At 45.2% G+C, this 23,440-nt stretch overlaps 1 protein-coding gene across 2 annotated transcripts; it reads right to left on the bottom strand.

Moving 5' to 3' along the window:
* Positions 1 to 4,048: 4,048 nt before the first annotated feature.
* Positions 4,049 to 22,273, bottom strand: IL7 (interleukin 7). Of its 2 annotated transcripts, XM_038389540.2 has the most exons (5): positions 21,590 to 22,273; positions 16,437 to 16,576; positions 13,782 to 13,868; positions 6,740 to 6,895; positions 4,049 to 5,254 (listed from the first exon to the last, which is right to left on the bottom strand). In XM_038389540.2, exons 1-5 carry the CDS (start codon positions 21,597 to 21,599, stop codon positions 5,105 to 5,107), a joined length of 543 nt encoding a protein of 180 aa, XP_038245468.1. In that variant the 5' UTR covers positions 21,600 to 22,273; the 3' UTR covers positions 4,049 to 5,104. The 2 variants fall into 2 exon arrangements, with proteins under 2 accessions (XP_038245468.1, XP_043363622.1); XM_043507687.1 differs by lacking the exon at positions 13,782 to 13,868 and having other exon boundaries at positions 21,590 to 22,245.
* Between the last annotated feature and the right edge of the window lie 1,167 nt (positions 22,274 to 23,440).

Raw genomic sequence — 23,440 nt, 5'->3', positions numbered from 1 at the left:
ATTTCATAACATACTCAAAAGAAAACTTGGGAAATGTGGTCTAGATTAAATTACTATGCTATATACTCAGTGCTTATCAGTGATTCATTGTCAAACTGGGAGGGTGTATCTAATGGGGTTGCACACAGGTCAGTCCTGGGTCTGACACTATTCAATATTTTCATTAATGATTTGGATAATGGAGTGGAGAATATGCTTATAAAATTTACAGATGAAACCAAGTTGGGAGGAGTTGTAAGGACTTGGGAGGAGAGGATTAAAATACAAAACAATTTTAATAAATCAGACAGTCTAAAATCAACAAGATGAAATTAAATTAAGTGAAAGGAAGGAAAAATCAAAAGCATATATACAGAATGGGAACAATTTTCTAGGTAGTAGTACTGCTGAAAAGGATCAGGGATTATAGTGGATCACAAATTGAATATGAGTCAATAATATGCTGTTGCTAAAAAGGATGATTTCATTCTGAGGTGTACTAACAGGAATGTCTTATGTAGGACAGAGGAGATAATTCTCCTGCACTACTTAGCTGTAAGTTTGGATTTCCAAATAGTTCTCGGTTTACAACAGCACTATGTTATAGAGCCCTATGATGATTCATACTTCCTGCAATAGGCTACGAAGGCAATGTTGCCAATTATTGCCTGTATTCTGTATACATTGGCCAGATGGAAAGATTATGCTTCGGTGAAGCTGGCGCCATGGAATCCCTTCTTAGACACTCTGCAACCCTAAAAGAGTAGGAATATCTTACAGAGCAATCAGAATAGTCCAAATTTGCAAGTCAGTGATGATTCATGCAGTTTTATGAAAGTACCAGCTCTTAGTCTCATATTATGGCCTGTATAATTTTTAAAGGTGAGTTTGTAGGTGAGTTATTTTTATTACATAATGAACACCCAAAAAACCTACAGTAGAGGAAGGTTAAGATTCTGAAGGCAGGCACTCAAAAGTTAAGAAATTCTGGAATGTGCATCTTTAATTCTATATGCATATGCATTATATTTGTGTTTAATGACATGATCACACACTCTTTTTTCCATGGGACCCCTGCTCATCAATGAATGAGTAGTTCTTCAATATTTTATGTTTATCCGCCTATTTCAAAGTGTGCCCCCAGACTTTATTTTACTGCCACCATCCCAATGCTGCCCTGAATATAGCATTATTCACTTCTTCAGCGACATTTCTATCGTCCTCTTGAAATAGGAACCGAGTGCTTCACACACAATAATGAATTTGTCTTCACATCTCCTCTGTAAGATTTGGTAATAGTATTATATCCCCATTTTATAGCTGCATAACTGAGATAAATTAAGGCCAACTGTCCATTAATTTGGGATGCCCAATTTGTGGGACATGGGTTCTAATTTTTCAAAGGCCTTAGCATTTGTATAGCACGTTACGTATTCAAAGCACAACTCCAACTGACTTCAGTTGCAATTGTGAGTGCATTTCAGCACTTCTGTAAGTCAGATCCCAGGTGGACCCTTAAAATGAGAAACACAACTAATGGCCAACTGTAAAAATGTTGGTTTACTGACTTGTCCAGCATCACACAGGAACTCTGTGGCAGAGGCAGGTGTGGTGTTCAGATTGAAAATCATTCTGAGCCAAGGAATCTGACAGTGTTCCTCTTCATTCGATGTCCGACTTCTAAGGGACCAGCATTTCACATGAGCCTTCTGCATAACACAACTGGTTCCAATTAGCTCTTGCCAAACCCTCTTAAAGGCACACTTCCCCACAACAGGGATAGAATCCAGTTCTCCAGGGTGGCATTCAACTTCTATTACCATAAGACTATCCTTTCTCTTTTTACAGTCACCTGCCTCCTTTACTACATACCTTCCAACTTCTGCAATAAATGAGGCAGGGGTCCTACAGACAACAGCCTCTTTCATTACACAACCCTGATTTGTTCCTAGAGCACTGTTTATCCTGTGCACTGAATGAGGCAGGGGTCCTGTGGAAAAATGTGTAATCATGTAATTAAAGACTGCATCATAATTCATATGCATAAGAAGGCTGAATTAATGTGCTCAGTCCCTGCATTCCTGGGCTGGAGCGTGCTCAGTGCAGATTGATCTTCTGAGACTTTACCTGCCAAGTCTCCTAATTAGGATGTGTAAATTGTAATATCCAGGCTTATATCTTGGATCCAGTTTTCACAAGCATAGCAAAAGGCACAACTCTGACAGCAGAGTGACCCACTTTGCCAAATTTCAAGCCCTTAAGAGCATAAGGGTTGCCATACTGGGTCAGACCAATGATCCATCCAGCTCAGCATCCTATCTCTGTGAATAGCCACTACCAGAGCTTCAAGGGGAGTGTACAGAACAGGGCAGCTGGAGTGATCCACCCTGTCTTCCAGCTTCCGGCAGTCAGAGGTTTAGGATTGCTCTGAGCATAGGGTTACATCCCTGACCATCTTGGCTAATATCAATTGATGGACCTATCTTCCATGAATTTATTTAGTTCTTTTTTTGAACCCAGTTATACTGTTAGCCATCACAACATCCCATGGCAATGAGTTCCACGGGTTAATTGTGCATTGTGCGAAAAATACTTCTTGTTAGTATTAAACCTGCTGCTTATTAATTTCATTGGGTGACCCATGGTTTTTATATTGTGGAAAAGAGTAAATCATAGTTTTCTCTGCACCATTCATGATTTTATAGGGTTCCATCATATCTCCTCTTAGTTGGGTGAACAGCCCTACACTTTTTAGTCTCTCCTTAGCTGGAAGCTGTTCTATACCTTTGATCATCTTTGTTGCCTTTCTCTGAAACTTCTCCAGTTCCACTATATCCTTTATGGATAGGGTGACCAGAAATGGACACAGTATTCAATGTGCGGGCACACCATGAGTTGTGGCATTATGCCATATAGTAGCATAGATGTGCCATATAGTGGGATTATGATATTTTGTCTTATTTTCTATCCCTTTCCTATCAGTTCCTAACATTCTTGCTCTGGCACATGGAATGCTAGAGTTTCTCAATGGAAAAGTTGCAATAATTTTTTTTAACAAGGACAAAACAATGTAGGCATCCCTAATCTTGTTCCTTAAAATAACTCAAGCTTCCAATAAATAAATATTAGCCTGAGACAGACACCTGGCATTAAAAATTTCAGCCAGAACAATGTGGAAAAGTTATAAGCAACTGTAAACAGGATCTTATAGTGGGAAGTGTGTGATGAGGTGTGCACCCTACATCAGTCCTGAAGAAACTGAATTAGATGAGGTGGGCCCAATCAGCCAGTTAAGCTGCAAATGGGGGAGATTTAGCCTGCGGGGAGGCCACTAATTCGAACGAAACTCATCAGTAAGGGAATAGGTGGGGCTTCTATAAAGTCAAGAAGCTGACAACGGTGTGGGAGGCTGCATGGAGGAAGCCTGTAGTCTCTCTCTGAGGTTAGCGAAGTGGGGAGAAGAGGAACACTCTGAGAAAGGATTTACTTAGTAGGCCTAAGGGGTCTGACTAGGAAGGCTGGAGAATGAAAAGCTTGGAAAAGCACAGTAGGAAGTAGTCCAGGGATGAGAGTAGTAAGGTTGGTGTAGCCAATAAACTGCTTGCTACAGGGCCCTGGGCTGGAACCCAGCATAGAGGGTGGGCCAGGATTCCCCTCATATCGATTGGTAGAGTTGTGTTATTTGGGGCAGTGAATGGGAAGACTGCCTGAGTCACTGCAGGATTGAGATAGTCAGGGTAGTGGGCATGAGGACTGCCTGATGCTGCATATGCAGAGACTTGGAAAGACTTCCTGTGAAGGGGAAATCGCAGTGTGGCTTGGCTGGAGGGCTGAGTCACAAAGCAGCCATGGTGTGACTCCATCAGTAGGAGGAGAGCAGCAATGGTGGAAGAGAAGAAAAGGGGCACTGAAACAGGCGGAGCTAATCACCAGAAGAAGGTGCCACACAACACTGAGTAGAACACATGTGACAGTCAGTTAACCTTAACTACAGGTGGCATTATCAGCTCTGTCTATGATATTCTCATATACCAAAAAACTAGAACAGAAGCAATGATACCAAACGAGACACCATTTTGTTAGATATATTACAAGTGGGTTTTGTTACAAAAGGAGTAGTATATTTAAGTAAGAAATTGTGAGGTATAAGCAACTAATAAATATTTATAAATTCATCAAAAATTAAATATGAACATATAATTAGTAAAATGCCAATATATTATTCTCTGAAAATACTCATACATATCTTAAGTCATGTCTGTTTTATGTTAAATACACTATGTAAAATATATACACTAAAGTCATCACAATTAATGTAAGCTATTCTAACTATTCCTGCAGCTAACTGTGATTACCAAATCCACAAAGCTAGTATTTTCTCCAGTCAGCTGATCTTCCTCATGTTCAGGAGCTTTCTGCATCCACAGGCCTTACTCTGTCTTGCCTCTAGCTACTTCAGCAGCATCTGTGCTAGAATCCTCCAAAACTGATACCTCTCCCTAGGCTAGGTAAAAATAATTCATTCCCATATCTTTCTCTGGCAGAGACCTGGTTCCATTTTTTTGGCCTTAAAATCAGCTTGCAGATCCCATCGGATACCAGTACTTCAAATATTATTGCATCAGCAGAACTGGCTGAGGAGCCATTCTTAACTAGCATAACTGTTAATTTTGATCCATGATGTGGTTATATAAAACATCCTATTAATTTGATATTTTTCTTTCCTTGCAGTTTGCAAGGCAGTAGGCATCGCAGTAGGCATCTAACAAGTTTCTTCTCACCTTAAAGTCATATAAAGGTATTCAAAAAACATGACCAAGTACTTGTAGATAGCTACAGAGTCTAAGTACTTTTCATTGTGTGAAGGTGGGGCTACAGCATTCTATTCTGTTTGTCTTTGCTTCCAATTGTGTTGTTAGCTTCCACTTCTTGTACTTCAGCAGTTCAATTTGTTGGTTTCCAATGGCTTTGTCCCCAGAAACAAGGTATAGGATCTTCTCATCAGGACTTTGGCAAAAAGTATTTATCTAAGCAGACAGATACACTTGAAGAATGCATGTAAAGTATGCATGCAAAGGTATCTAGCAATGGCACTTTGAAAAAACATAAAGGCATCTCAAGTTTTTTAGCTAGCAATATCTTTTTCAAACTTATTCCAGCAGGATCTGAAACTAGATATAGTTTCCTTTAGTTCACATAAGTCTTGGCAACATTTTTTCTTGGGGCCTTGTGCCCCTCTTGTGTCTTTGCTAGTTTGTGTAACCATTATGCAAACCTGCAAAAGAACAGTTTTTAAATTGTTAATTGAGATGAGCTTATGTTCCTTTCTGCAGAGAAATACTTTAAAACATAAAACAATCAATAAATATAATTAACCTAACTGAGCCAGAACACTGGGCTACTCACAATAAGGCCATAGAATCTTAGTCACTTGTGATCACAATCAGATCAAACCACTAGAGCAGGGATGGGCAAACTTTTTGGCCTCAGGGCCACGTTGGGGTTGTAAAACCGTATGGAGCCCTGGGTAGGGAAGGCTGTGCCTCCCCATACAGCCTGGCTCCCCGCCCCCTCCCACTTACTGCCCCCTGATTGCCCCCCTCACCCATCCAACCCCCCACTCCTTGTCCCCTGACCGCCCCCTTCCTGAACCCTCTGCCTCTAACCGCCCTCCCAGGACCCCACCGCCTATCCAACCCCTTCTCCCTGTCTGCCCCCTCCCAGGACCCTGCCACCCCAACCACCCCCCCGAGACTTCACCCCTTATCCAACCCCCCCACCACTCCCTGTCCCCTGACTGCCCCGACCCCTATCCCCACTCCTGCCCCTGACAGGCCCCCTGGGACTCCCATGCCTATTCAACCCCCCGTTCCCCGTCCCCTGACCGCTCCCCCACAGAACCTCCACCCCATCCAATCGCTCCCTGTCCCCTGGGACCCCCTGCCCCTTATCCAACCATCCCGCGCTTACCATGCTGCTCAGAGCGCCAGGACTGGAAGCTGCATCGCCCAGCCGGAGCCAGCCGTGCTGCCCACACGGCGAGCAGAGGCTGCGGGGCAGGGGGGGATGGTGGGAGAGGGGCTGGGGGCTAGCCTTCCCGGCCAGGAGCTCAAGGGCCGGGCAGGACGGTCCCACAGGCCGGATGTGGCCCATGGGTTGTAGTTTGCCCACCTCTGCACTAGAGGCATAGTGCCTCTTTACACCAAACCAGAATACTCAGTTTTGACTCTGAAGAAAGCAAGCCACCTGCTGAACTACCAGCACACCTTCCTGTAGCATCCAGTGGTACTTTGAAGTGTTCACATGCAAGTACTGAACTGGCCTAATCCTTGGTTAATTAATGCATATAAAAACCCCAAATCCAATTACAGCAAAAGCTTTGTTATCCGGCATGTTGGGGGAATAGGGGGTGCCAGTTAATCAAATATGCCGGTTAAGAGTTATACATTACCAATTGTAGGGAGATGGGGTGTGGAAGGGGATATGGGCTCTGCGCTGGGGGTGGTTCTAAAATATTATCAGAGTACTTATTTTGAAAAGTGTTAGTGCTTACCATAGAATCTTTCCATAGACGTCAATGGGCTTTACATCAGAGCCTTAAACTCTGTATCAAGGGGCATACTATATAGTGTGAGTTTTATAATGTTTCATTTTGGTTGATGGTAGTAACCTTCTATTCTGAAGAGCCTTAGGGAGCAATGTACTTTCTTTTTTGTATAAAAATATGCAATATAATTTGTAGGCTCTCCCAACAACTTACCTTTCTATTTCTGCTCCCCCTATCACATCTGCATTGTAGAATTTCTAATGTCATACATGAAACCAGAGCAGTTTGCCATCTGAAATCTTTGTTGATCTTTTGTTTATTAAAGAACTTAAGCAAGTCACATGCCATATTCTGTAATGACCTTATTTCCTATGAAGACAGAAATAAAGAAAAGATGCCTTAGAAAAGATGAGTTTGAGTTCCCTTAGATTTTATATAATGGCTGTCTTAAGGTCAAAGCTGTTTAAATAGGCATTATCTTATGCTGTTATGCTGTTCTCTTCCAATAGATTATGTGCTTAATCTGACTAAATTTTCAGATCCTTGTAGTGTATGAAGCATTACTAGATGTGTGGAATTCAGTCCACAATTACAACTGACACTGATGGTTTTTGACCTTGTCTAAAGCAAACTAATATATCAAATTTTAAAAAGTGATTCTGTGGTTATGACAACTACCTATGTATGAATTTATGAATATTAGTATGTATAGTAATGAGATTTCCCCCCCCATACCCTATTAACAACTTTGGCTTCTACATGGGAACAATGTCTGCCACAACATTATTTTACAAATACTTCTTACTAGAAAGTGCAGATTATTTTGTAAAAGATGTCTTATATACATATAATTAAAGATCAATATCTGAAGTGAAGGTTTATTTGCATTGGTAACACCAGAAAAAAAATTGGTAGGAAAATAAAACAAAGCATTTGAAAGATTAATGATTACTTGTTAGCTAACTGACACAAAGAAGGCATCTTGTTCTTCATTCAATATTGAATGAAAATATTTTTTAAAAATCAGTATTTTGATAAGTGAATATAATTTCTGTAGTAGGAGATATTGGCTTCTTTGGATACAGAATTACTATTTAAAGTTTCAAATAAAAATCAAATACTTATGTGCAGTATGCATAAATTTTAGGCCCAGAAAAGATTAAAAGGAAATTATTTTATTAGCTTTTAGGAGCCCACTATGCTTGACTCTGTACAAAAATGGAAAAAAAGATGGTCTGTGCCCCAAAGAGTTTATAAACTAAATATAAGAAACTGATGGAGACAGACTGACAGGGATGGGAGGAGGAGTATAAGGAAACAATGAGACAATATTGGCCAATATGATAGGCTGTGGCCTCAGCACACCCGCAGTCTAACCATTGCAAGTTTTAAAATGAACAGTTCTATAATACAAATTCTGAATTCCAGGACTTGCTGTGATTACAACATAACAGTACCCATCAGCAGAATTTGTCACACAGGGATTGGATTATACAGAAAAGAAATTTACAACACACAAGTGCAAGTAAACTCTGGGGGGAAAAAATGTACTGACCTTTCTGGAACTGTTATTCTTCGAGATGTGTTGCACATGTCCATACCAATGTAGATGTGTGTGCATCCCAAGAAACTTTTCCCTCAGTGGTATCCATCGGGTTGGCTCTGGTGTGCTCTGGAGCCTTGTGTCCATAACATTGGTATATAGGACACTGCCAACCCCATACCTCCTCAGTTCCTTCTTTCTAGCCAACTCCGATAAGATGGGTTAGAGGGTGGGTCTTGGAATGGACATGTGCAACACCTCTTGAACAAGTTACAGAAAGGTTTTCTTTTTTGAGTGATTGCACATGTCCATTCCAACATAGGAGATTCTCTAGCAGTTGTACAGGTGTCCCTAGCCTCTGTTTGCTGGAAGCTGGGAATGGGCGACAGGGAATGGATCACATGATGATTACCTGTTCTGTTCATCCCTCTGGGGCACGTGGCATATGCCATTGTCAGAAGACAGGATACTGGGCTTTCTTATGCTCTTATGTAGGTGGACGGCTCAGAGTTTAGTGACATGCTGACTGCAACGCAGCTTGGCCAAATCTAGCATTGTCCCTAGCCTGCTGAGTGATGGCATAATGAGAAGCAAATATGTGCACCGACGACCAAGTTGCTGTGCTACAAATGTCCTGAATAAGGACCTGTGCTCAAAACGCTGCTGAAGACCCTTTGTGTCCTTGTTGAATGATTAGGGTGATTAGGGTGGGAACGCCCGCTAGTTTGTAACACATGTGAACACGACATGATCCATAATGAAATTATCTGAGCTGAGATGGAGAGACCTTTCATCCTGTTTGCAACCGCTACAAACATCTAGGTGGATTTCCAAAACTGTTTGGTCCTTTCTATGTAGAAAGCTAGTGCATACCTAACATCTAACGAGTGGAGCCTTTGCTCTTCCCTGTTTGTATGTGGCTTCGGACAGAAAACCAGTAGGAAGATAGCTTGATTGCTATGGAACTATGAGACCACCTTTTGGAAGAAGAGCAGGGTGAGGACACAACTGCATCTTATCCTTAAAGAACACTGTGTACAGTAGCTCCGAAGTGAGGGCACAGATCTCTGAAACTCTTCTGGCTGAAGTAATGGCCACTAAGAAGGTCACCTTCCAGGAGAAGTACAGTAACAAGCAAGTTGCCAGTGGCTTGAACGGGGACCTATGAGCTTTTGTAAGACAAGGCTGAGGTCCCGAGGGAGGGGGGATTGGCTGTTACACCTGACGGTACAACCTCTCAAAGCCCTTAAGGAAATGGTTAGAAAGATGGATCGGTCACCCAAGGGTGAAAAGCAGAGATTGCTGCCAGGCGGACTCTAATCGACGCCACGCTTAAACTCTGATCGACTGCAGTTTCAAGTGCAGTAAATACTCTAGAATGAACAGCAGTGACGATCACATAGGCGAGACACCCTTCTGGGAAGACCAAATAGCAAACCACTTTCATTCTACCAGGTAAGTCGCCCTGGTGGAAGGCTTTCTGCTTCCTAGAACAATCTCAACGACCTGCTTCAAGTAGGCTAGTTCTGTGGGGGTTAGCCATGGAGCATCCAGGTCATCAGGTGGAGGGACCCAAGGTTCGGGTGGAGCAGATGACCATAGTCCTGAGAGATCGGGTCTAGATGTAGAAGTAGTGGGATTGGTGATGCCACTGAGAGGTCCAGCAGAGAGGCAAACCAATGCGGGCAGGGCCAAGCCGGAGCTATCAGAATGACCTGAATTTGGTCCTGCTTGATTTTCAACAGGACCTTGTGCATAAGTGGAATAGGAGGGAAAGCACAGAACAGGTGACCTGTCCATGAAAGAAGGAAAGCATCTGAAAGTGACTCGGGGCTGTGACACAAAAGGGAGCAGAAATGGTGACACTTCCTGTTGTGCTTTGTAGCAAACAGATCTACCTGGGGAGTCCCCCACTGCTAGAAAATTACCTTCACAACATCTAGGCAAGGGATCACTCATGGTGATCGGACAAGGATCTGTTGAGGTGATCTACCAGCTCGTTTTGTGCTCCTGGTAGTAGGAGGCTTCAAGATGAATCAAGTAGGTTATACAAAAATTCTACAACTGAACTGCCTTCCAACACAGGGGAGAGGGGAAGGCATAGAACGTGCCCATCATGTTGTCTGTTAGAACCAACACTTTTTTGCCTGTAACATGAGGCAGGAAAGCCCTACCAGCCAGGAGGATTGCCCTGAGCTCCCTGATGTTGAGGTGTAGAAAGAGCTCTTCTGGGGACCACAGGCCTTGAGTTCTCGGGACCCAAGTGAGTTCCCCAGCCCAGTGCTGATGCATCTGTGGCCAGGGATAGTGATGGATGGGCATGAAAATGAGATGTCCTTACAAACCACCAGTGGGTCCTGCCACCGATCGAGTGAGTTGAGAACCAAGCGAGGAATTGTAAGGTTCATATCCAGATGATGGCAGTTTGGTGAGTTCACCGAGGCCAGTTATGTTGGGAGAAGTCTGAGGTGTAGTCTCGCATATGCACTACATAAGTATATGTGGCCATATGACCCAAGAGCCTCAGGCAACTCTGGGCCATCATCATTGGCCGATCCTTGAGGCATGCTATGAACTCCATGATTGTTTGAAAACACCTTTCTGGGAGGAAGGCTCTGGCCTGGACAGAGTTAAACACAGCTCAGATAAACTCTATCCTCTGAACTGGGGTAAGGTTGGATCTCTGTGTATTTATAAGCAGACCCAGGTCCTGGAAAGTCAACTGGATGAGGTGGATGCTGGACTCCTCCTGAGCCCTGATTTGGCCTCTGACCAGCCAGTCCTTGAGCTAAAGATACACCTGCACCCCTTGGCTCCTCAAGAAGGCTGCTACTACTGCCATGCACTTTGTAAAAACTTGTGGGGTAGCTGACAGGCTGAACGGGAGAACTGCAAATTGGTAGTGCACGTGATCCACTACCAATCTGAGGAACCTCCTCCTATGTCCCTGAAAAATTGGTGCGTGTAAATAGGCATCTCTCAAATCAAAGGAGATTTTGATTGGTACATCAATCCCCTAGATGTACCAATCCCCTAGATCCAGGGAGGGGATGGACTCCAAGGACCATGCAGAACTTTAGCTTCTTGAGATAACTTTTAACTGGTGCACGTCCAGGATAGGTCTGAGACCCTCCCTTGTTTTTTCTGAATCCCAAAAGCCAGGAATAGAACTCCCAACCCTTAAATTCTGTGGAACCTCTTCCATGGCTCCCACCTGTAGAAGGGACTGCTCCTCTTGGGCCAGAAGTTGCTTGTGAGAGGAGTCCCTGAAGAGGGATGGGGAGAGGGGTGAGGTGGGAGGGAAGAACTGAATTGAAGAGTATATCCCACTTCTATTGTGCTCAGTACCCAATGGTCCGTAGTAATATGGGACCATTGCCCCGAGGAAGTAGGACAAGCAGTCCGCAAACAAAGGGTAGATTGGATCCAAAGTTTCTGTGACTGATATGGTGTCCTTAAGTGCCACATCAAAAGGCCTACTTAGAGCCCCCTGAATATCTGGGAGGAGCAGGCACTGATGTTGAGGAGGACTGGGGTGAAGGCCTCTGCATGAAGCCTTTACTCCTCGTTCTCTGAGAGTTCTGCTGGGAAGGCAGAGGGAAGAAACAGGAGGAATGTTGGGGCCTATAATGCTTCTCAAAGACACCAGGAGTGTAGAAGCCCAGGGACTTCAGAGTATCCCTGGAGTCCTTGAGGTCATGAAGCTTGATGTCTGTCTGCATTGAGAAGAGCGAAGTGTCCTCAAAGGGAAGGTCTTAAAGGGTCTGCTGAACCTCAAGTGGGAGGCCTGAGACTTGGAGCCAGGAACTCCTACACATGATCACTGTGGAGGCATGGACCTGGTCTCTGAATCCTCAGCATCCAGGGCCACTTGTAAGGAAGCCCTTGCTACGAATTTCCCTTCCTCCACCAAAGAGGAGAATTCCCTTTTGGTCTCTTGGGGCATCAAGTCCTTAAACTTTAACAAGGAGTCCCAAGTGTTAAAGTCACATCTGCTCAGGAGTGCTTTTGATTAGTGATTCTGAGCTGCAAACCCTCAGTTGAGTAGACTTTCCTCCCAAACAGGTCTAGCTTTTTTGTGTCTAACTTTGGGGATCGCCCTTTGTAATCCCTGTCACTCTCGCTCATTGGCAGCAGAGACCACCAGGTGTCCTGTTGAGGTCAGGGTGGGATGAGAATACGAAAACTTGTATTCTCTAGCCAGGACAAAGTACTTCTTTTCAGCCTTCTTGGCCTTGGGAAGTAGGGTCACCAGGGTTTACTGTAGGGCTTTTATTGGGTCCATGATGGCTTCATTGAGGGGAAGGGTCACAAGATGTCCACCAAAGAGTGGGAGGACTCCTGAACCCCCTCCACCTGAATGCCCAGGTTTTGGGCCACTCTCTTAAGAAACTCCTGATGGGCCCTATAGTCATCGTGAGAGGGTGACATGTCAGTTCCTGTCATGGCCTCATCAGCAGAAGAGGAGGAGGAGGCTTGCACTGGCAGGGAGCACTACAACTCTTTGCTTTTGGCACCTGCCAGGTCCCGTGATGTTGGCTCCTGGTACTTGGTACCAGAGCCTGGATCAGGCTCTGCTTGAAGAAGTGGCAGCATTCTACCCTCCCAGGCCACCGAGTATGAGCACTTCCATTGAGGACCCTGCATAAAGGGAAAAACCAACAGGTTCCAGAAGGACCACTGTGCAGGCACCTGCCACTAGCCAGCAGGCCAAGCATTCAACGGTATGGCCTGGCCCAGGTCCATTGCAGGATAGTGCCGACTTGCCTTTTGGGGCTGGCTTCTGTGAGAGGTACATGACTCCACCTCCGACTCCAAGGACGAGAAGTCTCTGTCCAGAGACCACGGAGGAGCAGTTCCCATCGGTGCCAGTGACCAGTGTCAAGGCAGGGAAGACTGGAACTGGGCCCTCATGGCCAGTTTCCCTTTATACAGTACCAAGGGCTATGGAGTGACCCAGTACAGGTCGCACTCTGTTCTAGTCTCCATGCCTGGCCATTCTAGGGGTTGGGGAATGTCCTCTCTTGAGTGGCATTTTCTTTTGTTTTTTCCTCAGCACTGGAGATGCTGAGTGGCGCTGACGTGCCCGGACAGCAGCACTGTTCCTCAGTGACACCAAGGTGCTTGGTGCCGAGTTTGAATGGCTTGGCTCCAGTCGAGGTCTGAGCACTGCTTCTATTAAGATGGACTTCAGCCTAGCATCCTGGTCATTTTTGATACAGGGCTTGAAGTCCCTGCAACTCTTGCAGCGCTCCCGAAAGTAAGCTTCCCCTAAGCACTTAAGGCAACTGGAATGTGGGTAGCCCAGAGGCACAGCCTTGCTGCAGGAGCTACCAGGCTTGAAGCCCAGCCACCAAGGCATGCCTCAGTACCAGGAGCAGAGGAAACTAACGCTAACAACTACAAGAGAAACTTAACTAACTATGAACAAAACTATATGTATATAAAGATAGGAAACAAAGTCAACTGAGGAAGACTTGCAAGAGAAGGACAGAGCATTCCCAGCGACCGTCACGGGTGGTAAAAAGGAACTGAGAGGACGTGGTCAACAGTGCCATATATACCAACACTATGGACATGTAGCACTATAGGGCACCAGAGCTGACTTGACAGATACCGGTGAGGGAGTATTTTCTGGTGACAGTGCTCAGGGCGCGCACAAACCTACTTTGCAACGGATATATGCAATCATTCAAAGAAGTTGTCTTTTACCTGAGAATCATTGCAGAAAATCGCACTAGGGTTTTCACGTCTTTTATTCCTGCAGCACCTGTCACGATACTCTTCAGACATATTTTCCTATAATAAATCATATGTTAAATAATGTAACGGTATTCTAATCAAGTTGCCTTGGTTTCTCTTTCAACAGTTCATGAGCTTAACTCCTCACACTGCTTTTTGGGATGGCATCAAGAGTAGCAGTTGAAATAGAGAGTGCTGAATTTTTTCTTGGCAAGTAAGCTAAGGAGGAAATAATTTAACAATAGTTTGCAAGGGTAGCTGTTTATAATTTTGAAACTACAGATTCCACTTAATTACTTAATTCCACTTAATTAACAGTCGTGTTTTTGTTTAAAGTTTATTCTCTTAAGAAATATACATAGGTTGAGATTTTCCAAGGCCTCTAATGGGATTTTGGCCTGCATCTTCTATTAACATGAATAAAAAGTTGTGTCTAAATCCCCTAAATGTCTTCAGCTGTAAGTCTTTCCCCTTTGCTCCACCCCGGTTTGTTCCCTTTATTTCCTTCTTCATGTCACCCACCTCTTGATCCCAAAGGAAACACATTCTGTCTCACTCTTCTTTCCAACCCCCCTCAAAAGTCTCTCTGTACCTTGCAGAAGAAATGAGTTAATTCATATCAATAGTATGTCATCCTGTATTTTAAAAAATACAAGAAAGGTTTAGTCATCTCCATTCTTTGGGTTTCCCTTTGTATTTTTGTTGTAACTTTGTCAGTGTTTCAGAAGCACACCAGAGCAAAACTGACTTCAAACTTTTGAAACAGTAGAAGTAGATTGTGTAAACAGGGAGGTAGTGACTCAACACAAAGCCCTAAAGAATCAAATAGCCAAAGACATAAAACAATTGAGAGAGCATCAAACAGCTTTGTTTGCTGAAGTGCTGAAATTCCATTCCAGACACAAGGGCCCGCCAGTCAGCAGCTCTGCCTGACTTTTTTCAAATAGCTTCACAGAAATCGCTCTGGTTGGTAAGTAGGTAGGTAGGTCACTGCGTGGGACAAAAAGACAATGGATGAAACCCTAGCCCCACTGGAGTCCATGGCAAAACTCCCCTAGACTTCAAGGGAGCCAGGATATAACCCACTAGCTGCCTATACTTAATGTCTTCAGTCACCAGATATGGAGCAAAATCACAATGAGCATTGCCACATGTAACCTCTAATAGAAATCATATTTTACTCTTGCCATTCTTTTAAGCTCACCCATAATTTTGGGGGGAATGATCATGGGAACCTTGGTCCTTGAGAATTTAAGAAACACATACCATAGTTTGGGCGAGAAATCAACATTATTCTCTCTGTGGGGTGACATTGCTTATTGACAGTCAAAGTTTTTATTTTATTCTTTAAAATTTTTGCTCTGTGAATCACTGCATTTACAGAAATCTAGATCAAAGTTAGCCTTGAGCATAACCTTGCAAATCCTGCTCTGAGTCAGACTAGACAGAGATTAGTAACTAAAAGGAAAGTAACTATCTTACACACACTTCAGCAGCATGGTACTTATCAGAAGTATTAATTATGGTGGCTTGGTGAGGATAATGGGGGTAAAGATTCTTCTGCCTTTAGATTCCAGGTTCAAACCAGAACATAGGTTTTGTAGTAACGGAAAGTAATTTGCTATCACTCTGCGATCTCAGGCAAGAGGCTAGTGGACACCTTCTACCACACAAACAGTATTACTAACAGTTATTGCTGGTAATCTAAACAGACAGACAAGCACTGATTAGACATGGAGATTGAACTAACCTCTCCAGAGCTGGGGTAACACACATTGGCTGGGAAATGAGGGAATCTGCTTAATAGGTGCTCGTGCTACCCCTATTCTGTGAGGACTTAAGATTTCAATATTCACAGTCCCATACCTTTCATGAGCACTAAATTCACAGCTCCTTAAATACAAGTTAAATAGCAAATACTTTCTTTTTTTCCAGTTTCCTGTGGAATTCTAACAACTAGGAATGATTCACTTGATGCAGAGAGCTGTTGACTTCAGCATTCTATTTTAATGTGCTGGCACAAAGATATAAAATACTAGGTTAATGGTCTAGGTATGTCAGTCTTCTGGACTGACTTTCACATGGCTTTCAAATGTGATTATTTCCAAATGGGATCATTTTCAGCAATGAGAGGTAGAGATCAAGACTGAGGGCCAGTTTTTTACATGCTGACTCTGGTTTGTGCATATATTCAACAGAGGGCATAAAACTTCACGCTAAGTTATAAAGAGATGCAAATTATGGGTCAGATTATGTAGCTTCTACTCATATTGAATAGCATTTACAAACAAAAGTAGTCTCAGTGACTTCACCACAACTATTGCATAAGTGCTCTCCAATGGGATGTGTGTTTCACAATCTAGACCTAAATGGTTTATATCTCTAACTACCTGTTGCAAGGACACAATCATCTGAGTCATATCATTTGCATCTGCAAATAACTGCATTCACAGCTCGGTGTGAGTGCAAAATTAGAGGCTGCATCGTTATATCCCCTAAAAAGAACTGCACACCCATTTTAATGTGTGCCTTTAAATGTGATATTTAGCATGAATTAACCTTAAAATTATTCACAAAAAGAAGACTTTTTAAAAAAAATTAAAACAAAAGAATATGACTACCTACCAGCAAATCAATATCGTGGCTTAGGATATTCTCATACTTTTCACGTATTACAGTTGTATTTTCCATCGCACAAGTAGATGAATTTACTGGCAACAGAACTATGAACAGTGGCAGAATCCCAAAGACAGACCTAAAAAAAACTAGATTACAACAACATCAATTAAATATATATTTAATACTACGGAGTATGCTCGATTAACTGTTATGTAATGAAGTCTCTTATAGTAATTTATCTGGGATTTATTGTTCAACTCTACCAAATAACTGGTACATTACAGTCCATTTTGGGTATGAAATGTGAAAATGCCTTTAAACATACCTTGTCAGAAAAGTATCTTTTAAATGCATTTTCAGAGTATGTTGCCCTAGGGGTATTAACATAAACTTCATTAATGCTAACAAAAATAACTATGTTGAGCAGACAATAATATCCTTTAGTGTATTGTTAGAAATCCTGAAGTACTACAGTATACAGCAGATGAAGTATACAAGTTTGAAAGTATAATTTTACTTTTAAAATATTTGGATTTGTGGGGGCGTTTTTTAAAGTAAAGTTAGTGCTCATGAAAGACACTGTCTTATTTGCCCTCAGTTGGGAAGGTTGAGCCCCTCAGAGTCATGCAGGCTGCAATCCTAGAAACTAAAATAGCCTCCATGTGCCAAATTTGCTTTGCATGAAGTCAATGCAGAAATCCAACTGAATTCAATGGGAATAGAGTTACAGCCATAATCCATGCGCCACAGCTCCCTGCCAATGGACCTTAATGCTGTCTTGGAAGGATTACCTCTAGGAATAAGAATATAGTACAGTCTTCACACCCCCTCAGTCCCTCTCTGCTGATATTGTCAATTGTGGTAGTGTTGATTGTAGATTCTATAGAGTAGACAGCTACCCTGTAGAAACTGAATTGAGAAACTCTTTTCATCACTGTTAGTCAAATTTCACAGTCTTTTTTTGGGCAAATTTCCCTTTGACTTTTAATGAGAGTTTTGCTTGAGTAACAGGCAAATTCTTTATCCCTATCTTAGGTATTTCCAGGGCACCCATCACCAAAATCATAAGCCATTGAAGAGCCATCCAAGGGAAATAATTTATGGCCACTAACACTCAGAGCTGGATTTAAACAAGCCAAATAAAGGTGACAGGCTCAATATCTCATGACACATTCCCTGACCTAGTAAGGTCCTAAGAACGTATATACAAGAGCACATATAACACACATTGTACAGGAAGCCTCGGCACCTAATTTAGGGCTGTGGATTACACTAGTCGGCAGGGTGCCTAAAAGTTAGGCAATGCAATACTGAGTCTAAGTCTCCTCAGTAGATCTAGCCCTAGGCACCTTTCTGCATCCTTAGGCTCCTAACTAACTTTGAAAATCTGGTCCAAAGAGCTTCATAATCCCTTGAGAGTAAAGACGTAAATATAAGGCTGTCAAAGCCTATAATTTATTAAGGCTGTGTATGCCATCTATGTATCACATACTATGTCCCTGATCCTGCACTTAAATCTCTGACTTCTACAGAGTCATAGAGTTTAAGGTCAGAGGGACCACTAGATTATCTAGTCTGACCTCCTAAATATCACAGGCCACCAACACTGCCCCGCACTCTATTCTAAATTTGGTTGTAAGGCTTAAAGTATTACAGCCCATAGAAATTAGATTATTATTATGCACCATTGGCAGAAGCCTTGTAATGGCAGGGAAATGATTAAGTGAGATGTACCCAGATAACCCTGGCAAGTGACTGGCACCCATACTCTGCAGAGGAAGACAAAGGAAACACAAGGTTGCTACCAAGCTGACCTGGGGAAAAATTCAGTTAGACTCTGAGCATGTGAGTAAGAACCAGCCAGGCAAGCACCTGAGAAACAGAATGCTCAGTGACACCCCAGTCCACTCCATCCAGTGTCCAATCTCCAGCTGTGGCCATCTCTGATGCTTCAGAGGAAGGCGACCAAAACAAAATGAAAAGCCGCAGCAGGTGGCCAGCTAAAACCCTGAAGCATGAGCTCTTAGGAACATGAGACATAAACTGGAAGTAAGCCTCAGGGCTGCTGAACCCTACCCCATCATACAATCACACTCATACATTGTCCAGCTCTCTCCTCAAACTAATTAAGTTGTTTGCCCCCACAACTCCTACTGAGAGGCTGTTCCATAACTTCATCCCTCTGACGGTTAGAAACTTTCTCCTAATTTCCATCCTCAATTTGTTCATGGCCAGTTTATATCCATTTGTTCTTGTGCCAACACTGTCCTAAAAAGCTCTTTACCTGCCCTAGTGTTTACCCCCCACTTCCCCCAATGTATTTATAGAGAGCAATCATGATCCCCTCTTAGCCTTCTTTTTGCTAGGCCAAATGAGTCAAGCTCTTCCAGTCTTCTCTCCATTCCCTGTTCATCCTAATAAATCTTCTCTGCACCCATTCCAGTTTGAATTCAACTTTCTTGAACATGTATTGCAAGAACTGTACATCATATTCCAAATGAGGTCTTACTAGTACCTTATATGGTATTAATACTTTTCTAGTTCTACCAGAATATATCCAAGGATTGCAGTTGCCTGTTTTACAGCTGCATCACATTACTGGCTCATAGTCATCTTGTGATCAAGAAACACAGCCAGGTCTCTCGCCTCGTCTGTCACTTCCAACTAATGAACCCTCAGCTTGTAGCAGAAATTATTATTAGACCTTAGGTACATAACCCTTGCACTTTGTACTATTGAATTCCATCCCATTTCCATTATTCTAGTCTTCAAGGTCATCCAAATCTTCCTGTATAATATTCCCATCTTCCTGTGTACTGACATTGCCTCCCAACTTTGTATCCCCATCAAATTTCATTAGCATACCCCTACTTTCTGTGCCACAGTCAGTAATAAAAATATTGAGTAAGATTAGTCCTAAAACCAATCCTTGAGGACTGCTACTAGTAACCTCCTTCCAGTCACTTTTTGGCACAATCTATTACATTCTCTCCTTTTAACCAGTTCCTTATCCACCTTACAATTCTTATAGTAATCCCCATCTTCTCTAATATAACTAACAATTTCCCAGTTGTTTTATATTTCAAAAGACAAATAACAATGGTCTAAGTCTGTCATCTGTGCAACAAATTCCATCAGTAACCCTAAACAAGAATGGTTTCAGCGTGGTAGCCGTGTTAGTCTGTATCAGCAAAAACAACGAGGAGTCCTTGTGGCACCTCAGAGACTAACAAATGTATTTGGGCATAAGCTTTCGTGGGATAGAACCCACCCACGAAAGCTTATGCCCAAATACATTTGTTAGTCTCTAAGGTGCCACAAGGACTCCTCACTTTTTTTTATTAAACAAGGATGAATCACATCCCTTACGCATATCAGTATACGGCAACAACACTGTAGCCATAGACCCACTTAATTGAGCAGTTTGTGATTAAAGATAACCTGCAAAGGAAAAAGAGTTGGGCATAACTCTATGCCATTATTATTATTATTTGCTTCTCTATGATGTATAAAGAAGGCCTGAAAGGTTTGTTGGGGTGTGTGTGGTTTTTTACATTAGTAAATTGGGTCCTAATAAACCCATAATACTGATACTATGACAAGAGCTAAGAGAGAGCCAAATGATTGAGAAGGGAAAGGATTTTCTGTCAGATTGTTTATAATTAAAAAAGGTGAACATCTATTTATCTGCAATGACTCATACTGTGTTGAAGGAAACAAAACTTTTAATGAAGTGAACATTCTGCTTTTCCAGTGAAAGTATATGAGTTCATAAATCCCAGTTCCCAAAATCCCCAGCCAGCAACAGTTAACATTCACGGGAGTTTCAGGCAGAGGAAAAAAGCCCGTATTTACAAAAAGCAACCTTTAGTCCCTTCAGGGTACAAGAAGGGGGCCAGGCAGGCACACTATCAATGTTATACCACACGGGGCAGGAGATCACTTCAATTTCCTCAGCAACACCTTGCAATATCTGTGGATTAAGCGACAGTAATGGAAAGCTACCAGGTTGTAGCATCCTTGCAGGGTTTCAATGCTTCCGAAAGCCTCCAAAGGAGGCTGTTCAGAAGCACCAGCAGGTCCAGTCTGGGCTTTCCCTGCTGTGGCTCAGAGCACTGGGCAGTCAGGGTCAGCTGTGTCCCTCAGCCCCCCGCCCCCGCCCAAGCCATGGAAATGCCCCACTGGCCTGAAGAAGAGAAGAGCGGGTTACCTTCCTGCGCCCAGCTTCCCAAAGCAAGAGCATGCTTCGGGGGTGGGGGGCAAGCAGGGGCACAGCCCCCCTAATCAGTGGGGGCACAGTGGGGGGAGGGAAGCAGCTCCTCTGGCCTTGCAGGGCCCTGCCCTTCCAAAAGCAGCCGAATTTTTATTCCTGCGCAGGCCCCTGCCCCCGAGCCTGCAAACCCAGGAGGCTTAATACATCTCCCGCCCCCTCGGCGGAGGTAGGGCGACCAGACAGCAAGTGGGAAAAATCGGGACACTTTCCCTCCCCCCCCCCCCGGGACAGCTGCCTATGTCAGACGAAGCCCCTAATATTGGGACAGCTGGTCACCCTATGGCTGAGGAGCCGCCGGCTGGGCGCGTGGGGACCCTCCGAGGCACCTGTTCGGTGCCTGCCTCAACTTTGAGCGGGGCTCGGCGCGGCGTGCCGCGGGCAAGGCGCACGCCGCGGGAGGGGCGGCTACGCCCCTGCAGGAGCCGAGGCGGGACGGGTGGCAGCGGACCCGCACCCGGGACGCCAGCCGCTGCCTGGGGGGAGCCGGTTTCCCTGCGCGGCGTCCGCGGGCAGCGGTTTGCACCGGCCTTGAGAGGGGCGGCGGCGGCGCTCCCTCGCCCGCTCCCCAACCCCTGCAGTTCCCACCAACGCCATCCCGATTTCCCGACACCGGGCGGGCTGGGAAACGGGCGCTTCCACTTTCGCTCTGAAAAGCTGGGAAATTCCCGGCCGGGGCAACGGGGATAAAAGCACCGTCGCGGGTGCCGCTGCTGCATTGCGGGCGGCAGCTGCCAGGGAGCCAGCGGAGCCGGGTGAGACGCGCGCCGCGGGGCAGCGAGCAGCTTGGGCTGAGGTGCAAAATCCGCAGGGGCGGCGCGGCGCGAAGGCTGCAGGCGTCGCCGGCTCGGGGGCGGGAGGGGGTCGCGCGCGCGCGCGCGCCCCTTACCATGGAACATTGTCCGCAGGGGGAGGTGGAGAGCGCAGCGCTGGTGGCTTCTCGGTCATGGTGGGGGCAGAGGCTTGTGCATGGTGCGCGGCTGGTGCTGAGCGCCAGGGGAGGCTCTGGGAGTGCAGAATCCGCCGGGCCAGGCTGCGCCACGCGCCGCTGGGCGAAGGAGCGGGAGTTCCCGGACTCACCCGCCCTCTGGCCGCATCTTCCTGCGGGGGAGACGCGCTGGCTCCGCGGGGCTCTGCTTTTCCCACGGGACTTCCGCGTGCACAAGTTACTTTCGCTTTCTGCTCTGCCCGTGTGGCCCCTGCGCTCCAGCCGAGGCTGCGGACCCAATGGCTGCACCGCGGCCAGGGGCCGAACGCGGGGCTGGGCAGGGCGCTCGCGCAGGAGATTCGCCCCCGCCTCCCCCCCCCCCCCCCCAGCCAGGGCGCTCCGCCGCGGAGCCGGTGGGACGGCGAAGTTAGCGCGCTTCCCCGCCCTCCGCGCAGAAAAGCGCCCCGCGCCCCGAAACCTGCCCGCTCAGCAGTTCCCTCCGCGAGTCCGCCGCGAGAGCTAGAGCCTGCGGCTAGCGCGCGCCTGGGGCGGGGGGAGGGGCGCCGAAGGGGGGGGGGAGGCAGCGCGGCACTCCAAAGGCCGGAGCCCCACACAGAAGTGACAGCCGGAGGCGCTGCTTGTGTAGCTTGCCCCCGTCCCGGGAAGAGGAGGTGGGACCACACATGCCTTCCACGCCCAGTCCCTCGGAGATCCCACTGTGCGGGCAGAGGCAGAAGGATGTATCTTGGCAGGGCGCATGGAAAGAAGCATTCATTAGGAATCAGAACATTGTGAAAGACTGGCTTTTGTTGTTTGTTTGTTGCTTGGGGTGTCTTTGTTTGTTTGGTATGTTTGGGGTAGGCGGGCGTGCTGCCCGATCCCTGTGAGAGCCCCCCCCACACACACACACCTCAGGGGCTGAACCCACCCAGCTTGCATCCAAAAGCATGTGATTGAAATATGGATCGTGCTGCCAGGTGGAGACTGGGGACTTCCTTGACTCATTTTCAACGCTCCTGAAAGAGCGCGGGCCAATCTTTAGGTCGATTGAGCCTCCCGGGAGATTATCCACTAGTTTCTCTTGGCCGGGGGGGGGGGGGGGGAGTTCACATGATAGTAATGACTGCAGAGTAATTGCAACGTGGAGGAAACAGCAGGGCAGGGGGGAATGCACTCTGATCCATGTGAAAGGGTTTGAAATGTTACCTATCCGTAAGCAATACCTCGGCCAGCGAGTCTGCTTTAGCAGAAAGGCCCGCCCGGGTCGTGCAAAGCGCTGTGCCTGCGTGGACCCTCACGGAGATCTATGGACCTTTGCCCAGTTCAAAACCGCAGCGGTCTGTTCCCGTGGATTTCCATGCAGGATCAGAGTAGTAGTCGTGTTAGTCTGTATTTGCAAAAAGAAAAGGAGGACTTGTGGCACCTTAGAGACTAACAAATTTATTAGAGCATAAGCTTTCGTGAGCTACAGCTCACTTTTTTTGCATCCGATGAAGTGAGCTGTACCTCACGAAAGCTTATGCTTCAATAAATTTGTTAGTCTCTAAGGTGCCACAAGTCCTCCTTTTCTTTTTGCCAATACAGACTAACACGGCTACTACTCTGAAACCATTTATTTGAGCATAAGCTTGGGTGAGCTACAGCTCACTTCATCGGATGCATTCAGTGGAAAATACAGTGGGGAGATTTATATACACATAGAACATGAAACAATGGGTGTCACCATACACACTGTAACCAGAGTAATCACTTAAGGTGAGCTATTATCAGCAGGAGGGGGGGAACCTTTTGTAGTGATAATCAAGGTGGGCC

The sequence above is a fragment of the Dermochelys coriacea genome, chromosome 2 (assembly GCF_009764565.3).
Source record: "Dermochelys coriacea isolate rDerCor1 chromosome 2, rDerCor1.pri.v4, whole genome shotgun sequence".
NCBI classification, from domain to species: Eukaryota; Metazoa; Chordata; order Testudines; family Dermochelyidae; genus Dermochelys; species Dermochelys coriacea.
The sequence above is the reverse complement of the archived record's forward strand: the minus strand, read 5'-3'. Positions and strand labels throughout refer to the sequence as shown.